This window comes from Saccostrea cucullata, unplaced genomic scaffold, assembly GCF_032062105.1.
Source record: "Saccostrea cucullata isolate Sc308-1 unplaced genomic scaffold, CSIRO_AGI_Scuc_v1 ctg263, whole genome shotgun sequence".
NCBI classification, from domain to species: domain Eukaryota; kingdom Metazoa; phylum Mollusca; class Bivalvia; order Ostreida; family Ostreidae; genus Saccostrea; species Saccostrea cuccullata.
In genome coordinates this window covers 233,701-257,505 of record NW_026926479.1, presented here as the reverse complement: position 1 = coordinate 257,505, position 23,805 = coordinate 233,701, and the positions used below count along the sequence as shown (strand labels likewise).

The window sequence follows — 23,805 nt, the reverse complement described above, 5'->3', positions numbered from 1 at the left end:
TTTAAGTAGGCCTAGGCTAATAAATTTAAATGGATACTGCTAATTAGAAAATGATCGAGGAGGAGGGGTCTACTTTTTCTTATATTTTTCTCCAATATTTATATATCTGAGGGGTTATTGAAAAGTTTGTGGACTAGCGCCATAAATCAAAACTATTAAAGGTACTTGGACACAGATTTGAAGTTAATATTTTCTCATTTTTTCTGTATAACATCACGAATTATATATTTTAATAGCACTTCACACAAAAATTAATTAAACTTTTTAATTAATTAATTAAAACTTTAAATTTTTTGGCGGGTTTGATTGACACATCCTTGCACTTTCATAAATTTTTATTTTATTCTTAATCCTTAGGAAAAGTGGCAATTTTGATGTGTTTTAATGAGAAATATTAAAACTTTTATCAAGAAAAATAATTTTATTCAGAGTAGAAATGTTAGAAAGCAAAACACCTTCACAAGGATCGTCATTCCGAACTAAGAGATGCGTGCAGAGTTTAGCAAATCGAGCACACTCGTGTTATGTACAGTTTTTGTAAACAGGGCTCGAGTTCTGTTATTGTTTATATTTAGAATTCACCGGGTGCGTTCAATCGTCACAGTCTGCTTACCACAACTGCACGGACTGACAATATATTGTGTGTTTGTTTTGCTTTCGAACGTGTCTACTCTGAATTTTCTGGATTATAGTATTAATATTTTTCATTTATACAAAACGAGATTGCCACTTTTCCTAAGGATTAAGAATAAAATTAAATTTGTGAGAGTGCAACGATCTGTCAATCAAACCCGCCGAAAAATTTGAAATTTCAATATCTTTTAAACGAAATAAGATTTTTAATTAATTTTTGTGTGAAATGCTATTAAAATATATAAGTCGTAATATTATAGAGAAAATAATAACTTCAAATCTGTGTCCAAGTACCTTTAAGGATCTACAGCAAACAAAGAGTTTTACACTTTGAATTGATTGTCAATGTTTTCGTAAGCAACGGAATTTGACAACGTAGCGCAACCTCAAAATAAGATGTTGTATTTCCACAGTGAATCTAACGGAGACAAATGAAAATTTCACATCCAATTTTTACCCATGTGGTGGGACACAATTGACAATTTTACCTTATTTTGATAATTTTCTGAGATCTTAACAATTTTAATTGTCCCCCGCTTGAAAAGTGGGGATATTAATTTGGGTTTGTCCGTCCGTCCGTCCGTCCGTCCGTCTTTCTGTCTCTCTGTAACGCTTTCGTTTCCACAAGATATCTCAAGAACCCTTTCAGCTTTTGCAATGAAAATTAGCATAGCAACTCCCTATGGACTAAAGAAGACCCGTATTGATTTTGAGGTCAAAAGATCAAAGGTCAAGGTCATAAATAAGCAAATTCTGTCTGTTATATAACACTTTCGTTTCCACACGACATCTCTAGAACCATTTGAGCTATTGCAATGAAATTTTACATAACAACTCCCTGTGGCCTAATGAAGACCCCTATTGATTTTGAGGTCAAAAGGTCAAAGTTCAAGGTCGTAAATTTATACATTCTGTCTGTGTGTAACACTATCATTTCTGGGCGATATTTCAAGAAGATTTTGAGCTTATGCAATATAATTTTATACCAAAACTCCCTAGGACCTCTCTCACCCCTCTCAAAGTGCCCCGCCCCGTTTGTTTTATTAGTATTTATAGTATTACATGTCGCTATTTTTAGCACAGGGGCATGAGGAGAGTAAAACAGGTTCTCGGCGGACTTTGTGTTCTTATTACATCTATTAGAACTGTTTAATAAAGGCTAAATAAATCAAACACCATGGATTGTGTAAAATTTTGAGAATACCGAACATGAATATATACATGTATGTGACTTCAGTTTTGCATATACTGATCATCATGGAAAGCGATTCCGTGGTCTAGTGGTATGTCTCTCGCGAAAGGTCCCGGGATCGAATCTCGGTCGATCTTTTTTTTTTTTTAAATACTTTTCTTTTTTACTAAATGATAGTATTCAACATGTGAAATGAAAAATTTATGAGGTTATAAAATCATCATTAGAGTGTGAAAAATATTCCATATAAAAATAATCTTCCATACACATAATAAAGAATAAGCAATCAAATCTTTATATGCATATTGACATACATGTATTTTATTTGCTTCATTATACATGTATACATTTAATAATTCTACAAATTCAGTCAGGGGGATCCAACTTTTTCCCTAAGCGGGGGACACGAATTCTCTGAATTAGCTTGTTCAAATTCTCTTGAGAGTGTAAAAAAGATGTCTGTAAGGGTTGGATTCAATAGCAAGAAAACTTAAAATTATAGCTTGTGATGGTCCAAGATCAAAATGCCTTTTGCTTTTCTTTGTAATGAATAAACTATATCACAAAATCAAAAGAAAATTAAGACCTATGCAAATGCCTTGGTTAAACAGTAAAAGTTTTGCGTTATAACGCGATAGTTTCCTGAAAAAAACATTACTATATGCATATAATTTCGCGAAATAACGCGAAAGTTACGCGTTTATTCGCTAAGGTTATAACGCGAAAGTTACATGTTATATCGCGAAAATTTCGCATTATATCGCGAAAGTACGAAAGTTTCGCGTTATAACGCTAAAGTTAAGCGTTATATTGCGAAAGTTACACGAAAAATTATTTTTTCTAACCTACGAAAATGAGCTCAATGGTCTTTCGTAAGTTCTCATAATAAAGACCAAAGAAAGCCGACATTTTATATACTTTAACAATACTCACGTTTAATATAAACAAAAATTTATTTATCTTTTTATATCATTTAATTTAATCGTACTTTAAAAATAACTGTGATTCACATTACATCTTAAGCAACGAAACAGAGAGATGACGAACGGTTACCGAGTATCAAGCTCAAAAGCTCACTGAAACAAACACCTCTAAACATTTGGGGCGGGATTAGGTGCCGAGGAGGAGTAAGCATCCCCTGTCGACCGGTCACATCCGCCGTGTGTTCATTAAAAGAATACAGGACTGGTTTGCTGTATAAAGACACAGATGTTCTCTATACCTTTATAATATCGATATACAATGTAACAACTTGGACATTTCGTAACTAAACGTACATGTAGATTTATAATACATTGAAAAAGACACCTACGACTGATAGATTTTAGAATCTTTTGATTATATATCCAAACTGATTACATGTACTGTGATGCAATAACCTGAATTCTTTTTGGGGGGTGGAGTTATATATTTGCATGAATGTGTTGTAAATTACATATATAGCATCACGTGCGAAATCCTTTTATAGATCTATCAGTCAGCTGCTCAGATGCCAACCCAATAAAGGTCAAGATGTCCATGATTCTGCCATTGCTTATTTTCAATAAAAATTTTAACACACAATTCATTTCTGAAAAATAAATCAATAAAAACTATTTGCCATGGTTTTTATTTCTTTAAAGGTGATTATCTTTTACAATTTACATGTATTAACTGCTTTGTTTTAATTTCATTTTATGCATAATACATGTAGGCCGTCTATTTCAATTACACTCACTTGGTTGTGTTTGAATATAAACTTTAATTTTAAGTTTTAATCAGTCTTCTTTTCTAAAGGAGCTTGGTTTTAATATTTTCTTTTTAAGCCAAACCCATAAGAACTAATTTCAGTTTAGGGGCACAGCCATACATTTACATTGGGGGGCACTATCGACTACCAAAAATTCCTTGATGAGCAAAAAAAAGGTCATCAGACATTTTTATTGAGGGGCCACAAGCATATAGTAGCTAAGTTTTTTTTTATAGTATTACATAGTACTATATATATATCAGCAATTATTGGGGGGGGGGTCTTACGACCATGTTAGCTCAATTTGGCTAAAATATTTTGATCATTTAATAGTTCTTGAGATCTGTTAATACATATAATCTATCTATGTTCATAAATGTATTTGTTTGATATAAGGAATGTGATTGATAAAACATGCTTTATATTTTCAGTGTTATGGCTTTCAGTTTGGTCCCTTGAAATCAAAAATGTAAAATTAATTCTTATCAAAATGTTACAAAAAATAAATTGATGTAAAAATTTCAATATCATATTACTGAGATGAGCACATTGCAGGACCCAGTATGACTATGTTAGTGCTTTACATGTACATATATATAGTTGATTGCACAATTCATTCTTCCTCCTGTTAAATATCTTTTATCACAACACACTTTTTCAAATAAAAACTAGAGGCACTGTGAGCACTGAGCTCACTAAATGATACCCCTGTCTCCCATATGATTGTAATGGCAAATTCCATATTTTGCTCTGGAGACTTGAAGTAGGTATCAGATGAAAAGGTAAAATAAAAGGTGCACAATTGCATTAGGGGAATATGTAATAAAGAATCTGTGAAAGTATCATTAAATTTTATTCAGTGGTATAGGAGGAGTTGCGAATAAGAATGGGTACCCTTCGATAATACATGTACACGTATTATTATTATCGAAAGAATGGCAGTCAGGCAGTATCCATGTTTTGGTTTGGGATACCCAAAATAATTAGGTGTTGGATCATAAAAGTAAAATAGGAACAACTATCAGTGGTAGAAGAGGAGTTGCAGGTAAGAGATGGTTACCCCAAAGTGTAAGTGACTGACAGATGGACAGAAGGATGGCTAGATGGACTTCTTTATCACTATATGACATCCCACTTTTCAAGTGGGTGGTATAAAAATACTTATCTACTTCAGTAATACAATTGATACAACATATGATATTAAAAAATATATGAGTGGAAAAGATACAACTAAGAATCCATATTCTTGCTACTTTTTCCTTATCAATATCTACAGGTATTCCTAATCCACATTTCAGATTACAAATGCCAAGAATCTCTTCAAATTTTTTTAAAGAAATTTTCACTCAGTTCTATACATTCATACTGACACCATGGACTTCAGAGTGAGCAATTAATCCTACATGCATTTCAAATGCATTTCCTGATCATCATTCACCGGAGAACATTTGAGTCCACAACACCTCTTATTCAAGAAATATCTAAAATGTAAAGAAACATTTAAATATTCAAGTATGTACACTTCAAACATTAGATTATCAATCATATTTACCAGCACATTTATGTATTATTATGATCAGATGACTTACATGTTTCTGTCCAAAATTTCTGTAACCATTATCATTATCTTCCATACACTGTAAAATAAAACTTTATTTAGCCATAGATACATAGGTACATCTATTTTATGTACAAGTGATCAGGTGATATTCATATAAAAGATGTACAAATACATGCACTAGAAATCAATTTACAAAGCATGTTAACAATACTACATGTAGTACATTTCCTACCTTGCTTACAGGAGCAGAGAAATTTTCCTCCGTTTAGTGGGATACATACATCCGTGGGCATCGGACAGGACCATGGTTTACATGAGACATTCACTTTACTGCTTCTTGGTTTGGGCACAAAAGCCGGACTAACCGCTGAGCTTGTAATGGTCATAGCTGCTGAGCTTTGTATTCGGACAGAGTCTTCAGTTTTTAACATAGTGTCATAGAGAGCCCACAGGGATGTCAGAGGTTCTGTGTCAAGGGCTGAAGTTTTAGACAAGCCATCTTGTTGAGACATGGAGACCTGAGGTTGAGATGTCAGAGACATGGGTGAAGAAGAAGCAATTTCTATAGATGAGGTTTTCTGATGAATTGTCTTTGAGGATCCAAGAAGTTTCAGCACATCATAATCTTCCTCCATTGTGCTGTATGAGTTCTGAGTAGTATATCGAGTCTGAGAAGGATTTATACTTCTGTTCAATATTGATTTATTATTTCTCTGTCCATTGAGAGACTGGGAGAATGAAGGCTGTATGAAGGATGGGTTATCACTGTTTTGAGGTTCACTAGAGGGGTAAGGTAAGGGAACAAACTGTACCCCATTTACCTCCCCTGTCGTTGTGTCTCCAGGCAGGGAGTCCAGTGAGGATAATGTGGTTGGTTCAAGACTAAATTCTTTCTCTGCAAAGAGCATAATTATTATAGGTTATATATTGACCAAATATGGTGTATTAGCCTTGCTTTGACTGAGTTGAAAGTATGTCAAACAATGATACTCAAATGAAAGAATAATATGGAAATGTGATGTTGCATACCAGATGTATTTTCTTTTTTAAAAACTGGGTGTAACTCCCCCCCCCCCCCTTCTTATTCCCAACTCAGAATAAATGCTGAAGAAAATAATTTTTCATTGAAGATTGACTGAATCTAAATGATGTTACATCACTCATAGCATTTTCTTTTGGGAACGATTCCATTTGGTTTGATCCTAGCTCCCTAAGAACAAAATGGTTATCAGGTCCAGGAAAATCCCTATAATTAGCTATATAGCTAAATCTACCTATATAGCTTTATTTACCTATATAATATAGCATTATTTTAGCTATTTCAGAGTAAATTTCTGTTTTATGAAAAGCAGACAAAAAGTCGCATAATGAGACAGTATTAGTTTACAACTTTAAAATGGACTGAAAACAATTTACCAAAAACCCACTTCTAACTATGTTTTTCCTTTTGTGCAATTGCAATCAAAGATCTAAAAGTTTTGGGGCTATGTATAACAGTTAAGCTGTGATTTAGCAGCTACTTTAACAAAGAAAAGCAGTTTTGGTCAACAAGATAATTGATTGGTAATAATTCAGCACAATGCAAGGCAATCACACTTAGTCATGCCTCATCCCACTTCCAGTGAGGGACAGCTATCCAAACAATAGAGATGCCTTTTTTGGTTAAAAATTGTTTAAAAGAGGCAATGTTTTTACTATCTATGCCCTAGGTTGTTTTTATCAAACCTTTTAAAAAAATATCAGCCATAATTTTCATGCGACTTTTTGTCTGGTTTTCATAAAAAAGAAATTTATTCTAAAATAGCTAAATAAAGCTATATTATATAAGTAAATAAAGCTATATAGATAAATTAAGCTACTATAGTATACAGCTAAATATAGTGATTTTCCTGGACCTGGTTATTCGTCAACAATGGGTCACCGATAATTTATATGCTGGCCTCATTTGAATTATTACCATGATAAATGTTATTTTAATAGATTACACATCCATGCAGTATTTTGCTTTATCTGATTAAAATAAATTTGGAAGTCGTTACTGTACCTGATTGTACTTCATGTGCACAAGAACTAATGTAAAACATCAAAAAGCTACAGGCAGTCGAAACTTTCATGTTACTAGCTGTCACTGGATCTTTTGCAAAGAATATCTCGTCATTGATCAGATATTAACAAATCTGCTGTCCAAAACTCTAAATTCAAGGCATAAACGCGGCTAAAACTGATAGTAACATGTTTTCTGAAACGTCGTGTCTACTTTCACTTTAAAAGGTCTCCTCTCTTGAAGGCGTGTTTACACTATAAGTCGAATTTCCTCTGAACCATTACCTTTTTACAAACTAACCAAATAATTTTAAAGGTGGAAATGAATTTGTGTAAAGTATTGCCTTGATATTACCTAGGGTAAGGTTTCAGCACATATAGGCCTACTTGCTCCAACCGAGTAATATAACTAGTGAATTAAAATTCATACTTGTACGAAATACGGAAACAACGCGTGTTGTTTTAGTATTTCGTATATGACATTCTAATAGGTAATAGTATTACACGCCGGGAACAAGCCCCGTGTGTTTTTATCAAAGATGTGAATAACGTGTTATATATCTTGCTTAACTATGCCGGTGTTTAAAAACCTAAAACGCATAAAGTACTTGTAAGTTTGGTGTTTTGTCATCAGCAGATCAGTGCTCCTGTACTCCCTGATTAATATACAGGTGTATTCATGGTATTATATTTACATTCAGTGTAATTTTCCTTATGAAATCCATTAGAAATCCACGACTTTTTCTATAACACACGCAAAACCTTGTCACCAGGGTTAGAATACACAGTGGAACTATTTTTTTCAACTCTAAGAACATTAAAATGTAAAATGTTTTATTTCAATTTAATGAAAAACTTGAACCCAGAAAAATTAACGTAAAAATTAACATAATGTGCAGGTTATGTGCTTTAAGAATTAATTTGTCACTTTTTTACTCGCAATGTTTGTTTGAGTCATTTAACTTTGCAACGTCATCTAAAGTCATTTGACGTTACAAACAGCTCTTACATCTATTAACCAAGACAGTTTTGAAGGGCGCTAAATTCACATTTGATATTAACGAAATAAGCAATTATGAAGATGGAAAATTAGGAACAATGGAATTACATATTTTTGGTTTCCAAACACACCTGGTTACCTACCGCGTTAACACGCGGTATGTGTGGATTACGGCCAGGTGTGCTATAGGACCGAAGACATCCAAAAATATGAATTCAAAGCTTAAATAACTTTAATAGTGAACATGGTGACCATGGTTGGACAATTGATGGATGATTATTACAAAAATATTTTTTACAGGGAAAAACTCGACATTACATAAGAAGGTCGAGGCTCTATACATGTATATTCCACTTGATGAACTACAACGTTGATACAGCAATGCTTCCACGATACAATTTCTTAAGGAACTGTCTATCTTGCTGGTCTCCTATGTCATCTGTTACCAGAGTACCAGCTATGTGGTGGAACAATGGTTATAGGTTTCCAATGGTTACCTGTTCTCAGATGTGTGGATTACGATGGATACAAGCCATTCAGAAACAATACTGTAGCTCCAACTCTAATCCAGGGACCAAAGTGGAGGAAAATCCATATTATGAAAAATACAAAGCAAAACTACAGAATCTAAAACAGTAAATATATCTTCATACATTCTATTATAGTTGTATACACCAATGTAAAATTAATGCTCCATAGATTGAATATGTATGATTTTGTGTGTTAATTGTTTTGGCATTTGTTTTTCTGCAGTTATTCATCTTAATTTTTCATCATAAAAGTAAAGATTTCTTAAATGGGTTGGTATGACTAGACAAATGCCTATATTGCACCTTTTCATTGGTCCAAGATAATGCATAGACTCTGAGGTAATATGCAAATTTTTATCTTTTGATATTTACCATCCCAATAGAAGGATCATTGAATTTGTGCATTTATGAAAAAAAAATACATGATTGTGTATTGTAATAAATATGTTGTCATTGATAAAGTGATTTATTTTGCCTAGGAAGGATCATTGATAAATGAGATTTATTTAGGTCAGATCCAGAGAGATATGCTGCCAAATTAAATGAACTAGAAGAAAAAGAAAGAGAAAAAATAGAACAGATGAAAAAAGACTTATCAACACCACCAGACATTGACAAAGAATCATTTAATAAAGATGACCAGAAATTCAGTGGTTCATGGCCTCCTAAGGTTGTTTCTAATCAGTGTCCTATACTTTTTTCTGTAGTGAAAATTATAATACCTTTTCTGAAAGTTACTGTACATGTGTATATGAAAAAAATGACATTTAGGCATATCAGACTATCAATTTGCTTCTCTATCATTATAGAATCATTTTTTTATTTTTCAGAGTCTAAATGAGATAATGAAGGTGGATTTAATTAAGGACAAATCGGCAACAGAAATTGAACAGGTAGGAGATTTGTTAAGATGTTATTTAACTTTCTAACTGCAAATCCTCTGTACTAAGATATTCTAATTAATTCATTACAGATTTGGAAAGAGCACCATGTGACAAAGGACTGTGTATTTGGTGTGATACAGGTATGATCTACATCTGTGATGAGTTAAATTGCAGTTATAAACTGGTTTAAAATGTTTATTGTCAAACAGTAAGGATTGAAGCATAAGTGAAGCAAACTTTTAAAATGAAATTCATTTTCAAATGAATGAATATTTTTGATACATACTAACAAAAGTTTATTTTTAATACAGGGAGGAAATTATGATGATGTAAAACAGAAAGCTCAACTTTGTCCACTGGTAAGATTCACTCATTTTCTTCCAGTCTTTTTTACATCTAGAATGAGCTTATACATGTATATCATAAGATTTTTAGCTTATCCAGGAGAAAAACCAAAATGATGAGGTTTTGTAATTGAAGACATGTTTTTTCAGTTTATCTATCCCTTACCAAGGAACGATGGTTATGAGTTTATCCTGTCACAGTTTGATGGCAATGTGATCTACTTCACCCCTCTAGCGGTATACCAGTCATTCAAAGAGAACGCTCCTCCATGTCTAACTGTGGCACACTTCACAGAATTCAAAGATGATAAAGGTAAAATGAAATGTATTGATACCCAGGAATTGATACTGGTAGTCTGTTGAAGGTTTGCTTGTCAGTTTCAACTCTGTCCTCCATAATGATCTAAATTAAAGTAGCAATTATTGACTTTGTGTTAGTAAGAACATTTCTTCAGCACAGTGCTTACTGAATGGAGATAGGGGTTCTTTATTTGCTGAAAGATATGGGTGTACTGTTATTACAAGATACATTCATCTTATTTTTTTTATTATTTTAGGAATTGTTTTAATGGCAGGACAATATGATGACAAGATTTTGGTAAGTTCATAGACTTTTTTAATACATGTATTAAAATAGCATGACTGTATTTGAACATCTTTACATGCACATGTACATATACCATGTCTTAATGTTCTGTACTAACTGTGGATATTGGCTTGGATAGCTCAGTGGTTAGAGCACCTGACTAGTAATGCTGGGATCCCGGGTTAGATTCCTGGTCCAGCCAACTGTTTTCTTCCTGCATTTCTCCTTTCCTACTACATTTGGTGGCCAGTGTGGGGGGCCTATGTCTCAAATTACAGTGTAATAAAATTAAAGAAAATTCCATGGCAGGGCCCTAGAACTTGTGTCTTGGAGGTTGGTTCTCTCTCTCTTGAAGACTGTTTAAGGAGGGAGGAAACTGTAATGACTGGGCTTTACGGATCCGTGGATATTGGCCTGGATAGCTCAGTGGTTAAAGCACCTAACTAGTAATGCAGGGTAAGATTGATGACTCTTTACCTCCATTTTTAGGGTTTTGCTTTTTTTTGCCAATGTAATTTCTCCTTTCCTGCTACACTTGCACATGTACATATACCATGTCTTTATGTTCTATACTGTTTTCTTTCTTATGGAATCATCTAGTCTTAGAATCATCACTTTTTTTCTTTATTTGTCATTCTTGTCTGCAAATTCATAAAAAAATAAATAAATTTCAGTCTTCAGTATAGTTCAATTATCCATGGTATACTTTTAAAAAGATTTGTATTGAATGATAAGCAGTCCTGTTTTTTTAATTGGTCTGAAAAAAAATATTAATTTGGAATTCTTAGGTATCTTAATGTACTCTACTTGTGTGTCAAGTACATTTTTTATGGAAAAAAAACTGGGACTGTAAATTGACTACTGTTCAAAGAGTGCTGTGTTTGGGGCTGCTTTTGATATCAGCATGATAGGCTGTACTATTTATGGTATGTTAGTTTTTGTTATTTTTCCCTTTATCTCTTTACAGACAAAGAATGAGTCGCTGAACTTAATGAAGCAGATGTCCATATATTACGGGAAATCTTCAACCGACAAATTTAATGCTGTCAGAGTGTTTAATCATCTACCTGAAAAATTCAATTATTTGGACATGATAGAGAATTATAAATTCATGAAAGAAGACTTGGAAAATTATTACACATAACCTAATGAAACGATTTTTAAAAAAATAAATTGCCATTAAAATTTAAACAATGTGTTGTGTTCTCTCTCTCTGGCAAAGTATGCAATATGAGTAAACTGATGAATGAAGTGATTTTTAAATCTTATTAGTTTACTGAGTCTGACTAAAGTATGCATTGCAAAATTTAAATCATTTTATGGGAAATCAATTAGAAATGGAATTCACATGACGTGTAATTTTTAATGTTTTTTGTGAATCCTAATTAAAGCACAACTGGTAGAATAGATCATGGATAGATACTGGAATAAGATTGATGACTACAGAGACCTACATATATACTGTACTATATAGTATTATTGTCACAGGGGCCAGTAACGCCTCTGTGAATATAGTATATATAGGTCCCTGATGACTCCTTATACCTCCCTTCATTTTTTTTTCTAACTCAAATAAATCTTTCAGTGAAGTAAATAATGTGTGCATGATCAGATTTGAATTAAATATGGTCTTGCAATGGCATAAAAATATACTCCCTGAGAGGGGCACTTTATAGGGATTGAAATTAACTTTTCCTATTTTTGAAGTATAATATTTACTGCAATGGCGCACCATACAGAAAAATTCAAGCGTCTGAACTGTAGAGATTAAGCGTCTACGCAACAAAGATGATATGGCGATGAAAGATGACGTCTACATCCCTCTCATCACGAAAAGGTCCGATTTAAAGCCAGTGGAGGGCAAATATTGGACGAGGTTAGTTTGGCTGAAGTCATCAGTAATAATATGATTCAAAAAATAATAACTGCAGTGAACTTTAAGACAGCATAGCGACAGAAAGCGTTTTACATATTTTAACTCGAATTTTCTCTCGTAAAAATATCTGCAATGACCAGGGCAAAGTTATAATTTTGAAGGCTGTCATCTACGAGAATTCATTTAGGTCACATAAATTGACAGAAAGTAAATAATTTTCAATGGTAACAATGCATATTATATAAAGCATATGAATTTAAAACTACCTGAAATAAAATTTATAAAGACAAGCCATCCTCCATTTGGTCTACAAAAATCATGCAAAACTACAAAATTTATTAACCCATTATGTACAATATAAAAAATTCAGAAAAACCCCTAGAGAAATATAGACATTTGTTTGGAATTGAGCAGGTCCGAGAAAATCACAATATTAAGCTATATAGCTGAATTTATATATGTAGCATTATTAACATATAATATAGCTTTATTTAGCTATTTTAGAATAAGTTTCTGTTTTATTAAAAGCATACAAAAAGTCGCATGAAAATTATGGCTGATATTGTTTTTATAAGGTTTGATGATAATAACCTAGGGCATGGATTGCCTCTTTTAAACACTTTTTAACCAAAAAGTGGATCAAACTCCAAATTACATGGAGATCTCCCTCAGCAGAATAAACTTTAAACTTTCAGATGAAATGCACAGGCAAACTGTTTATCATCATTGTCTTCTGCGGTTATTTATCTGCATAGGCCAACACGCAAAATTTTTTGCGCACTGTTTGGGAGAATTTTGAATTTCATCCATGGTAGATAAGTTAAATAATTTGTTGATTTCACCATATAAATTAGTTTCAATGAATTATGCCAATTACTGTATACATGGTTATTTTCGCCCATCTTATTTTCACCCTTTTGCACTTGCAAAAAATTTTGCCCCGTTTGAAGTTCACCCATTCATAGTTCTGTTTAAGAATTTATGCTGTGTAATTTAAATTCGCCCTGTTTTAAATTCGCCCTATCAATAAGAGCGCGAAAATAAAACGGGGTCAAAAATTTCCCTGTATACAGTATATTTAAGACTGTACATAGAGTTTCTGTCATTCTGTATCATATGAATATTGGAACATCATTTTCATGTTTTCTTTTAAAGAGCCGAAAGGAAACAATGGGCATCTGGTCTGTTTATTGGATGTGCAGTCTTATACGCATGTCGGACAGTTACTCCATTGTGTGTGTCAGCCATGGCCAAAGAGATGGGGTGGGATAAAACTCAATCAGTAAGTTTGCTGTTAATTTATTTGTACAGTTCAATAGACGTACAGTATAAACTGTCTAATCCAACTCCTGTGTATTATTTTTCACCCTGAATTCCTTTATTTTCATCAATTTTTCAGGTCCTTTACATTGGGAAATCTGACAACCCTTCTTGTAGTCTTGTGTATGTTGGATTAGAAATTTCATTGAACTTAAAAATTGTTATTAATTGCATTGTTATACCCCCCGCAAACGAAGTTTTGGGGATATATAGGAATCACGTTGTCCGTCTGTCCGTCTGTCTCCGTCTGTCTGTCCGTCTGTCTGTGCAATCGTGTCCGGTCCATATCTTTCTTACAGAGGGACATTAGAATCTACTACTCCACACTAAGATTGCTCATAACCTAAGGGTGTGTCATGACCTTGACCCAAGGTCATTTGGGGAAGTTCAAGGTCACTGGAAGAAAAATTTCAAAAAATTCGTGTCCGGTCCATATCTTTCTTATGGATAAACTTGGTAGGTTCTCATTTCACACAAAGATTGCCCATGACCCAAGGGTGTGTCATGACCTTGACCCAAGGTCATTTGGGGAAGTTCAAGGTCACTGGGAGAAAAATTTTCAAAATTCATGTTTGACACATATCTTTTATGGATAAACTTGGTAGGTTCTCATTTCACACAAAGATTGCCCATGACCCAAGGGTGTGTCATGACCTTGACCCAAGGTCATTTGGGGAAGTTCAAGGTCACTGGAAGAAAAATTTCATAATTCGTTTCCGATGTTTTATCTTTCTTATGGATAAACTTGGTAGGTTTTCATTTCACATAAAGATTGCCCATGACCCAAGGGTGTGTCATGACCTTGACCCAAGGTCATTTGGAGAAGTTCAAGGTCACTGGTAGAAAAATTTCATAATTCGTGTCCGGTCCATATCTTTCTTAAGGATAAACTTGGTAGGTTTTCATTTCACTCAAAGATTGCCTATGACCCAAGGGTGTGTCATGATCTTGACCCAAGGTCATTGGGGAAGTTCAAGGTCACTAAAAGAAAAATTTGATAATTCGTGTTTGATACATATCTTTATTATGCAAAAACTTACTTCTGAAAAACCCAGTGGGGGGTATTTTGTCCTGATTGGACAGTTCTAGTTAATGTTGCTTCTTTTGTAGGGATCAGTACTTTCCTCCTTTTTCTGGGGGTACACCATGACCCAGTTCCTGGGTGGATATTTAGCTGATAAGATAGGAGGAGATGTCATTTTACCTATTGTAGCAGTATTCTGGTCCATGATTACTTTCTGGACTCCACAACTTGTCAATCTGTCCACAGACAAAAACCTCACCATACAGATCATTGTTGTCTCACGGGTGTTCCTTGGCATGTTCCAAGGTAAGGCATCAGACTTATACATCAACTCATTCAATAAAAAATATTCCATCACATCTCATAGTCTCGTTTCACCCCTATCAATTGGACAGTTTCACTTATTGAGATGTATTTTATTATTGCATTTAATATGTTATTTCAATTATTTATTATGATTTACATATTTTTAATCAATACATGTAGATTTAATTTGAAGTTTAGAAAACATATAAATTATGAGTTTTATGGACCAAACTTCAAATGAAACTGTTATAGCTCATTTTGAGCATGCTACTTAACTGGTAATTTTTCAAACAAAATACATTGTCTTAAAATACAACGAATTTTAGGTGGATCATGAATATGCTTAAGATATCAAGCACTTGCCTTTTCATATAAGGGTACATTTGTTTTCATACCTTTAATTTGAGATTGATCCCTTATATGGTTATATGTAGGAGGCTACATGCCTAGTTCTATCAGCATTCTGGGTCAGTATGTAGGAGACCCGGTCAGGTCGTACTACTGTGGTCTGATTACGTCAGGGCAGTACGCCGGGTAGGTCCCCAAGGGTTGTAAAATCAGTGGTTATCTGTACTGCAGTGATCAGACAAGAACTTCTGTTTATTTCAACCAGTCTTTAATTTTTATAACGTCAGTTGATTAATTACATTTTTTAGCAAAAACTCTTGTAAATATGCAAATAAAGAAAAATTTTTAAAATTTTTCTATGACTTATCAGGCTAAATATGATACATTTACAGTAATTAGTAAAGACAAGATCTTTGACATTTTTGTAGGGAACATCCTCTGTATATATATATATATATATATACCATATAGAATCATTTTACTTAAATTTAACTTTATTTTTAGATTTGTAGAACATGGACAAAGCTGGCAGTCCCCCTTTCTCTCTTTTGTGGGAAGCATTGTTCATCTTTCTCTGACTTCCTGTAATATCTGTAGATATCTAGAAATATTTCCACTATAGACCTGAGCATGCTTTATCTTGCTTTATTTGTTTGCAGGGTTCCATTATCCCAGTTTTAGCTCCATTATGTCCAGGAAAGTTTCTGACCAGGAGCGCTCTTTCACCTATAGTTTTATTTGTTCTGGATCTCATTTTGGGTAATGAACAGTATTGAATACTTCTTTATTTTTTTCTAAAGATATTTATGTACAGAAATTCTTATACTGATTATTAGGTTTTCTTATTTATGACCTTGTAAATTAACAAAAGTAAACTTAATTTACTTTGTCTACTGTTTTATGTTAAATTAATATACACATCTAGAACTTATACAATTATATTTGAAAAAAATTTTAAAAATTGTTCATTCCACCCAACAAATCTCTCTAGCTTGCTTCTTTTAATTTTTCTGATTTGACAATTCTTTCACATTTACTACATGCATCCTTTTAAAAGTGGTCCTTGAATCTTGAAAAAAGTTAAATAAAATGGCAGAAAAAAGCTTTGCATTTCCTAAGTAATTGTTAGACAAAGGCTCTTTCAAGTGATGTAGCCATCAATAATACATTACAAAGCTGGGTTATATCAATAATAATCAAAACACTAATATATTTACATTTTGTTGTCAATTATAATCAGAATCAATAATGAATACATTGTTTATAAATTCTGACATAAATCAATGTAAATGCACTGCATGTGTTGGTTCCTGGTATTCAGGTTGTTGACTTTGACAAGAATCTTTTATCATATAGTCTTAACTTATTTGTTATACATTTACATTTTAGCTATTTGATACTGTGTAAATAAACTAAATTCAAATTTTGTACAATAAATTAAATTCATATTTTCTTGCGCTATACTCATTTATTTTATCAGAAAATTGAAATTTATTTTTGGAATTCAAAGGGAGTAAATAAGCATGTTTTTTTTTTAAATAGGTCTTAATGTCTTTTGTAAGAAAATCTTTTTATTTTTATCAAGTACATTTTTTGTATACTTTGTAATTGAAAATTATAAGGTTTGTAACGATACATGTAGTTTACTTTTTGTTTTTTAGTACTTTACTATGTGGAAGTATCGGATCTATTCTTTTAGAAAGCTTTGGATGGCAGAGTGTTTTTTATTTTGTTGGTAAGTACTGAGATCATTTGTTATGATATGGAAACTTTAACTTTTGAGATTTGTTATCACTTTGGACATGTACCCTCTGAATTATGTATTGTTGCAGGTTTGTGCAGTATCCTATGGATGCTGTGTATGAGGTATCTAATTATAGAGAGACACCGGAGGAAATACCTCCAGCCCCCCACCCTCACCGTCAGTGACAACACCGTCCTGGCCGAGAAATTCCCCGAGAAGAAATCTGTGCCATGGTTGATGCTCTTTGTTAAACCAGCATTCTGGTATGTTGTCTCTTTATTTAGGGTCCCATTTAAAACCAGCATTATCTCTTTTATTCAGGGTCCTAGTTAAAAATGCAAGAGTTAAGATTGTAATCACTGTGTCTGTCTATCTGTTCAGACATATTTTCTACTACAGTGTGGGATTTTTAGGTTTGTTCGTTTTTTGGTTATTCATTTATAGGAAGCATTATATTTCAGGTCCCTGTTGGTAGGACATTTCTGTGAAAACAATGCATTTTATATCTTGCTGTCTTGGTTGCCAACATATTTCCATGAAAATTTCCCAGATGCAAAGGTATGTACTGAAATTCTGTTTTGAAGGGTCACTGAAAATTCATTGATTATTTTTATTGGTTTTTCATAAATTGTACAATGATTAAAGACCATAATTAGTTAATTATATATTTTGTCATACAAAACTCAAATCAGTTAATGTTATATTTTACCATATTAAGAATAACGTAATGTTAGATGTTCGATAACCTGAGTGGTAGGTAAATCATTCTTTCTGTTTTAGGGCTGGGTGTTTAATGTGAAACCCTGTATGGTGACCATTATATGATTCATTCTTTCTGTTTTAGGGCTGGGTGTTGAATGTGGTACCCTGGGTGGTGACCATTATATAAGGTTCAGACTTTCTGTTTTAGGGCTGGGTGTTTAATGTGGTACCCTGGGTGTTGACCATTATACAGTTCATTCTTTCTGTTTTAGGGCTGGGTGTTTAATGTGGTACCCTGGGTGGTGACCATTATATAAGGTTCAGACTTTCTGTTTTAGGGCTGGGTGTTGAATGTGGTACCCTGGGTGGTGACCATTATACAGTTCATTCTTTCTGTTTTAGGGCTGGGTGTTTAATGTGAAACCCTGTGTGGTGACCATTATATGGTTCATTATGTCTGTTTTAGGGCTGGGTGTTTAATGTGGTACCCTGGGTGTTGACCATTATATGGTTCATTCTTTCTGTTTTAAGACTGGGTGTTTAATGTGGTGCCCTGGGTGTTGATCATTATGCGATTCATTCTTTCTGTTTTAGGGCTGGGTGTTTAATGTGGTACCCTGGGTGGTAACCATGCTTAGCTCCATCTTCGGCGGCTGGCTCGCTGATTACATGTTGTCTAAAGGTCAGTATATAAACCAATATACATGTATATTCACCAGAATTGCTCTACATGTATTGATTTAAAAGTCAAATACCTAGTAGCATGAAATTTTATCTATGTTAATACAGTGTAATCATATGATGTGTTTTACAAATTAAGTACCCAGTAATAAGTTAATTTTTAAAATCACTATGCTTACATTGCTCACCATATTAACTTACCTTATTGATACTGTATACAGGGTTATTTTTTTCCCCCTTTTGCTCTTGCGAAGGATTTTACACTGAATTTTGCCCAGTCAATGTTATGTTTAAGAAATTATACAGTGAATTAACCCCATTTTAAATTTGCCCACTTGTGATTAGGGCAGAATGGTGCAAAAATAATTTCCTATGTAGCTTGTAACACGAGCTCAGATTGGTTACAGAGTTGGGTGTAAATTTCTGTGCACCCGACTTGAGCTGGGGGTAAACAGAACATGATGTCACAATGCATAATCTTTCTATGATGAAAAGCAAATGACATGATCATGATGTCAAGGTGCATCGTAGTACGTTGTAAATCTTATCAATGGGTTGGGACACGGTTGATTGGACTCTGATGTTTACAAAGAATTTACTTGGAACATAGGAAATAAATTTAAATTAATATCCAGGTCAAGGGTGTACAGGGATTTACCCTGAGTTGTATTCTATACACCCTTTGGCCTTCGGCCTCAGGGTGTATGGAATAAAACCTGGGGTAAATCCCCGTACACCTTTGATTGAACCTTGCTAAATAATAATATTTACATTTGCATTATTCTTCTTAGATGAACCTATTGAAGAGAAAACATGTTCAATTCTATGTGAACTTTATTTGTGGGTCAGAGGTCATAGGGCCACCGAATCGCTCGGCGAGGTGATATCCTGTTTACATATATTTCTATTTTTTGAACTACCAAATTTAACGAGGCCCGATCTACTTGATCTGCGCATACATTTTAACGCAGTGTCGACTCAGGCATGTCACAATACCCTTGAATGCCGTCACAATTGAACACATAACGTCACAATTAAAATGACGTCAAATTGCGCTAAAATGTTTCGCTGATCTTGCTTACCTGGTAGCTCTATAGACTGTGCATGATGAAAGCTGGCATTTCTATTATTTACATTTTTAAGAATATCTGTTTAAATTAATAAACAACTTTGGAACATAATTTATTTTGAAGGATCAATATTTTGGTACAGATTCATTAATTTTATCCTGTTTTATTTCAATTTGTGAGTTTACAAAACAAACATTGAAACCAAAAGTAAACGATTTTAGTCTTTCTCCTTGAACATGTTGAAGTGTTTATACACACTCTTTTTATTGAGGACTGAAATGTGCATGGATTAGCTTCAGTTTTAAAAAAATAAGTCTATAAATCATTTCTGTTAAATGCAACCCCCGAAATATTTTATTTTTCTATATATATCACATGATATTAGTAAAAAACGTAAATTTTTTTTCGCCTTTAACCCCCCCCCCCCCCTCTACCCCTCTTTTCCATGTAAAACAACGTCGCGTTTTCAGAGAAAAATAAAGCATGGCGAAAAAATTATTTCATGATGTAAGAACTATTTATTTATTTATTAGAAACTAATACAGTATTGCAATCGTTTGTTGATGTTATGCAAACCCATTGCGACTTATAATATACCTAGTTGGATTAAATAAATCCAAATTTTGTGTTTTGACATGCCCCCTTTTCACTGCAATAAAGACTACCTCCTATTTTCTTTTCATTTTTTATAATAAGAATGAAAATTGCATGATATATGTGAAAAACAAAGCATTTCATCGTTTATTTTTTTTTAATTTGTCAATTTCTTTGTTTATTGGAGAGTTTTAGTATGTAATTGTATATAAAAACACGAAAAATGGTCCATATCTTGACAGTGCCCCCATTTGACTTCAATAAAGGCAAGGTATCAAAATTTTATTTTAATTTTTCTTGGCATAAAACATACAAATATATTTCCAAGAATTAAAATTTTTTATCAATCCGTTTTCGTAATTTTCAACTAGACCGGCCCTCGTTAAAGCGATGAAAAAGATAAAATAACTGACACATATAGATATTTTCATTCAACAGATGTTCAGTAGATCTTCCTTTGGTGTGAAGAATGTTTTAAATACTATAATTACAGCCTAAAATCGGACTTACCTTTTTAACCTGATATTCCTTTGAAGTTATGTTAACTTTTAAAACTGGGGATATCACCGCTTTTGACTTCAAATATATTAAAAAAATCATAAAAAAGTAAGATTATTCTCAGTGGGGATCATTGTTCTTACATTATAAACACAGAATTCTTGAACTGGACTGCTGAACATCATTGTAAATATTCAAGTGTTGGAGAAAAACGGACTTTTAAACCAAACAACTTCTAGGCCCCCTAGGTCTAGGTCATTGCACGTCACAACATAGCAATAGGACGACCTGTTTGTGTAATAAATACAGTTTTATTCGGAATTCGTGCAGAGCGCCCTTGATTTCCACGCCCCATGAAAATGATATAATCAATAGTACGAGGCAATCTATGATGTAAGCAACTTGTTGCATGTCTGATGACGTAAATTTCGTTGAGAGTGTCAAAATTAAAAAAAAAATGTTGGCCTGATTTCTGCCTCCTGCAGTGATATATGAAGGGGCGTGGAAAGTATTATCGCATATGTGATATGGGATATATTACCACAGAAAGATCAAAGAAAATCACCGCAGATATGCGACAATTAATAATGTCCCTGTATACAGTATGTGTGAGTTTACTATTAAAATAAAATATCTCAGAATTGCCACGAATTTTACTTACAGGATGGAGTGTAACATTTGTCAGAAAATTCATAGAGGTAAGGTGATTTAGTGCCCAGAGTCTGTGCTGTTGATTAATGGAAGAATCTTCTATTTAGCTGTTTGGATTATATTCAGTTGAATTGCTCACTTTTTGGGGTTACTTTCAGTCTATAGCCCTGTGTGGTACTGCCACAGCATTAGTACTTCTGTCTTACACTAGTACTTATGGGTCTGCTCTAGTGTTGATGGCTATTGCTGTGATGTGTTGTGGTTTCCACAACAGCGGGATACTGGTGAACCCTCAGGATATAGCTCCTACTCACGCAGGATCTGTCTTTGGTAAATATATGTGTATAAATCTAACACATGTTATACACTTTGTTTGCCCACACTGTTGCAGTTATGAGACTATATCTTGCAAAAAAAAATGATTCAATGATTTAATTAAGAAATCATTTTGCTGAGTTTTTTAGCTCACCTGAGCCGAAGGCTCAAATGAGCTTTTCTGATCACATTTTGTCCGGCGTCCGTCTGTCCGTCTGTCTGTCTGTCTGTAAACTTTTCACATTTTCGACTTCTTCTCAAGAACCGCTGGACCAATTTCAACCAAACTTGCCATAAAGCATCCTTGGGTGAAGGGGATACAAGTTTGTTCAAATGAAGGGAGATAATTGGGAAATAATGAAAATTTGGTGGCATGTTTTAAAAATCTTCTTTTCAAGAACCACTGTGCCAGGAAAGATGAAACTTATGGGGAAACATCCTCAGGTAGTGTAGATTCAAGTTTGTTCAAATCATGACCCTTGGGAGTAGGGCGGGGCCAAAATGGCCGACCAAAGTTTAATATAGAAATATATAGGAAAATTCTTTAAATATCTTCTTCACAAAAATGACAAAGCCATAATTCATCATATTTATATGGAAGCATCCTCAGGTAGTGTAGATTCAAGTTTGTTCAAATCATGACCCCCGGGGGTAGGGCAGGGCCAAAATGGCCGACCAAACTTTTACATTGAAATATATAGGAAAATCTTTTAAAAATCTTCTTCTCATGAATGACAAAGCCATAATTCATCATATTTATATGGAAGCATCCTCAGGTAGTATAGATTCAAGTTTGTTCAAATCACGACCCCCGGGGGTAGGGCAGGGCCAAAATGGCTGACCAAGGTTTTACATAGAAATATGTAGGAAAATTCTTTAAAAATCATCTTCTCATTAATGACAAAGCCATAGCTTTTGGATTATATTTACCGTTATATGGAAGCATGCTTTTAGTGTAGATTCAAATTTGTTCAAATCATGACCCCCGGGGGTAGGGCAGGGCCAAAATGGCCGACCAAGGTTTTACATAGAAATATGTAGGAAAATTCTTTAAAAATCATCTCAAGAATGACAAAGCCATAATTTATCATATTTACCGGTATATGGAAGCATCCTCAGGTAGTGTAGATTCAAATTTGTTCAAATCATGACCCCCGGGGGTAGGGCAGGGTCAAAATGGCCGACCAAGGTTTTACATAGAAATATATACCAAAATTCTTTTAAAAATCATCTTCTCAAGAATAGCAAATCCATGATTGGTCATGGGACTACTTTGGATTTAAACTTTTCAATAATAAACCAATTTCTACTTTTTCCTAGCCACAGTGCTCAGGTGAGCGATGTGGCCCATGGGCCTCTTGTTTATTATGTGTTATATTTACTGTTTTAGGTATTATGAATATGGCAGGTGCTGTTCCCGGTGAGTTGATATTCATTAAAGGCAAACATTAATAGAAGAAAGAAAAACATAATTCACGATGTATTATATCGAATTCCATTGACTTACTGGGTTGTGTTTACATGTATATATAACTTTGTCTTTTAGGCTTTGTTGGTGTGTACTTGGCGGGCCATGTACTGGAAGCCACCAAAAGCTGGGGAGCTGTGTTTAATCAAACTGCTGGGGTGTGCATGTTTGGATGGCTGGTTTTTATGATATTCGGGACTGGAAAACGTATCGTGTAATACATATCTTGCCTTGTACATGTATGTGAAATCTTGACTCTGGTGTGATATGTGAACATCTGCAACTGTATTTATTTATGAGGTGAACTGAGAAATAACATAAGAGTTGAAAGATCAACAAAAGTGAGAAAGGGGGAAAAGTTTCATCAGTTTTGTGACCTGTCAAGTCTTTCACTACAGCAAATGTTTGAAAATTGTGCTTAGTCTTTAAGGCAGTTGTGATTTTTTTTTTATCTGAAGAGAAATGCTCATATATTGTGTACTTTTTGATACATGTATCATGTGTCAGAGAGATGGAGAAATTTGAAACTGACCAATCAAGAATTAAGAATTTTTAGACTCATTGTTCGATACAAACTAAAGCACACAAAATCATGATGCCCCTGTGTGACAGAATAGTTTTTATAAACCTCACGGCATCTACAAGAAGGTTTGTGACGATATATGTTGTAGTCAGTGAAAATAGGCATCTAATTATCAAAGCACAT

At 33.7% G+C, this 23,805-nt stretch overlaps 3 protein-coding genes across 3 annotated transcripts; 2 read left to right on the top strand and 1 right to left on the bottom strand.

The window, feature by feature from the left end:
• Positions 1 to 2,780: 2,780 nt before the first annotated feature.
• LOC134271796 (uncharacterized) lies at positions 2,781 to 7,337 on the bottom strand. Its single transcript, XM_062754019.1, has 4 exons — positions 7,160 to 7,337; positions 5,348 to 6,010; positions 5,144 to 5,191; positions 2,781 to 5,035 (listed from the first exon to the last, which is right to left on the bottom strand). Exons 1-3 carry the CDS (start codon positions 7,227 to 7,229, stop codon positions 5,178 to 5,180), a joined length of 747 nt encoding a protein of 248 aa, XP_062610003.1. The 5' UTR covers positions 7,230 to 7,337; the 3' UTR covers positions 2,781 to 5,035; positions 5,144 to 5,177.
• Positions 7,338 to 7,500: 163 nt separating this feature from the next.
• Positions 7,501 to 11,681, top strand: LOC134271794 (ATP synthase mitochondrial F1 complex assembly factor 1-like). The gene is made up of 9 exons (XM_062754016.1): positions 7,501 to 7,518; positions 8,459 to 8,793; positions 9,199 to 9,358; positions 9,519 to 9,581; positions 9,662 to 9,712; positions 9,884 to 9,931; positions 10,067 to 10,229; positions 10,474 to 10,514; positions 11,470 to 11,681. Exons 2-9 carry the CDS (start codon positions 8,516 to 8,518, stop codon positions 11,644 to 11,646), a joined length of 981 nt encoding a protein of 326 aa, XP_062610000.1. The 5' UTR covers positions 7,501 to 7,518; positions 8,459 to 8,515; the 3' UTR covers positions 11,647 to 11,681.
• Positions 11,682 to 12,280: 599 nt separating this feature from the next.
• On the top strand, positions 12,281 to 23,460 carry LOC134271793 (voltage-gated purine nucleotide uniporter SLC17A9-like). Its single transcript, XM_062754015.1, has 12 exons — positions 12,281 to 12,378; positions 13,534 to 13,660; positions 14,809 to 15,028; positions 16,036 to 16,135; positions 17,038 to 17,111; positions 17,209 to 17,383; positions 17,582 to 17,678; positions 18,417 to 18,504; positions 21,329 to 21,363; positions 21,475 to 21,646; positions 23,022 to 23,051; positions 23,178 to 23,460. Exons 1-12 carry the CDS (start codon positions 12,296 to 12,298, stop codon positions 23,315 to 23,317), a joined length of 1,341 nt encoding a protein of 446 aa, XP_062609999.1. The 5' UTR covers positions 12,281 to 12,295; the 3' UTR covers positions 23,318 to 23,460.
• The last annotated feature ends 345 nt before the right edge of the window (positions 23,461 to 23,805 follow it).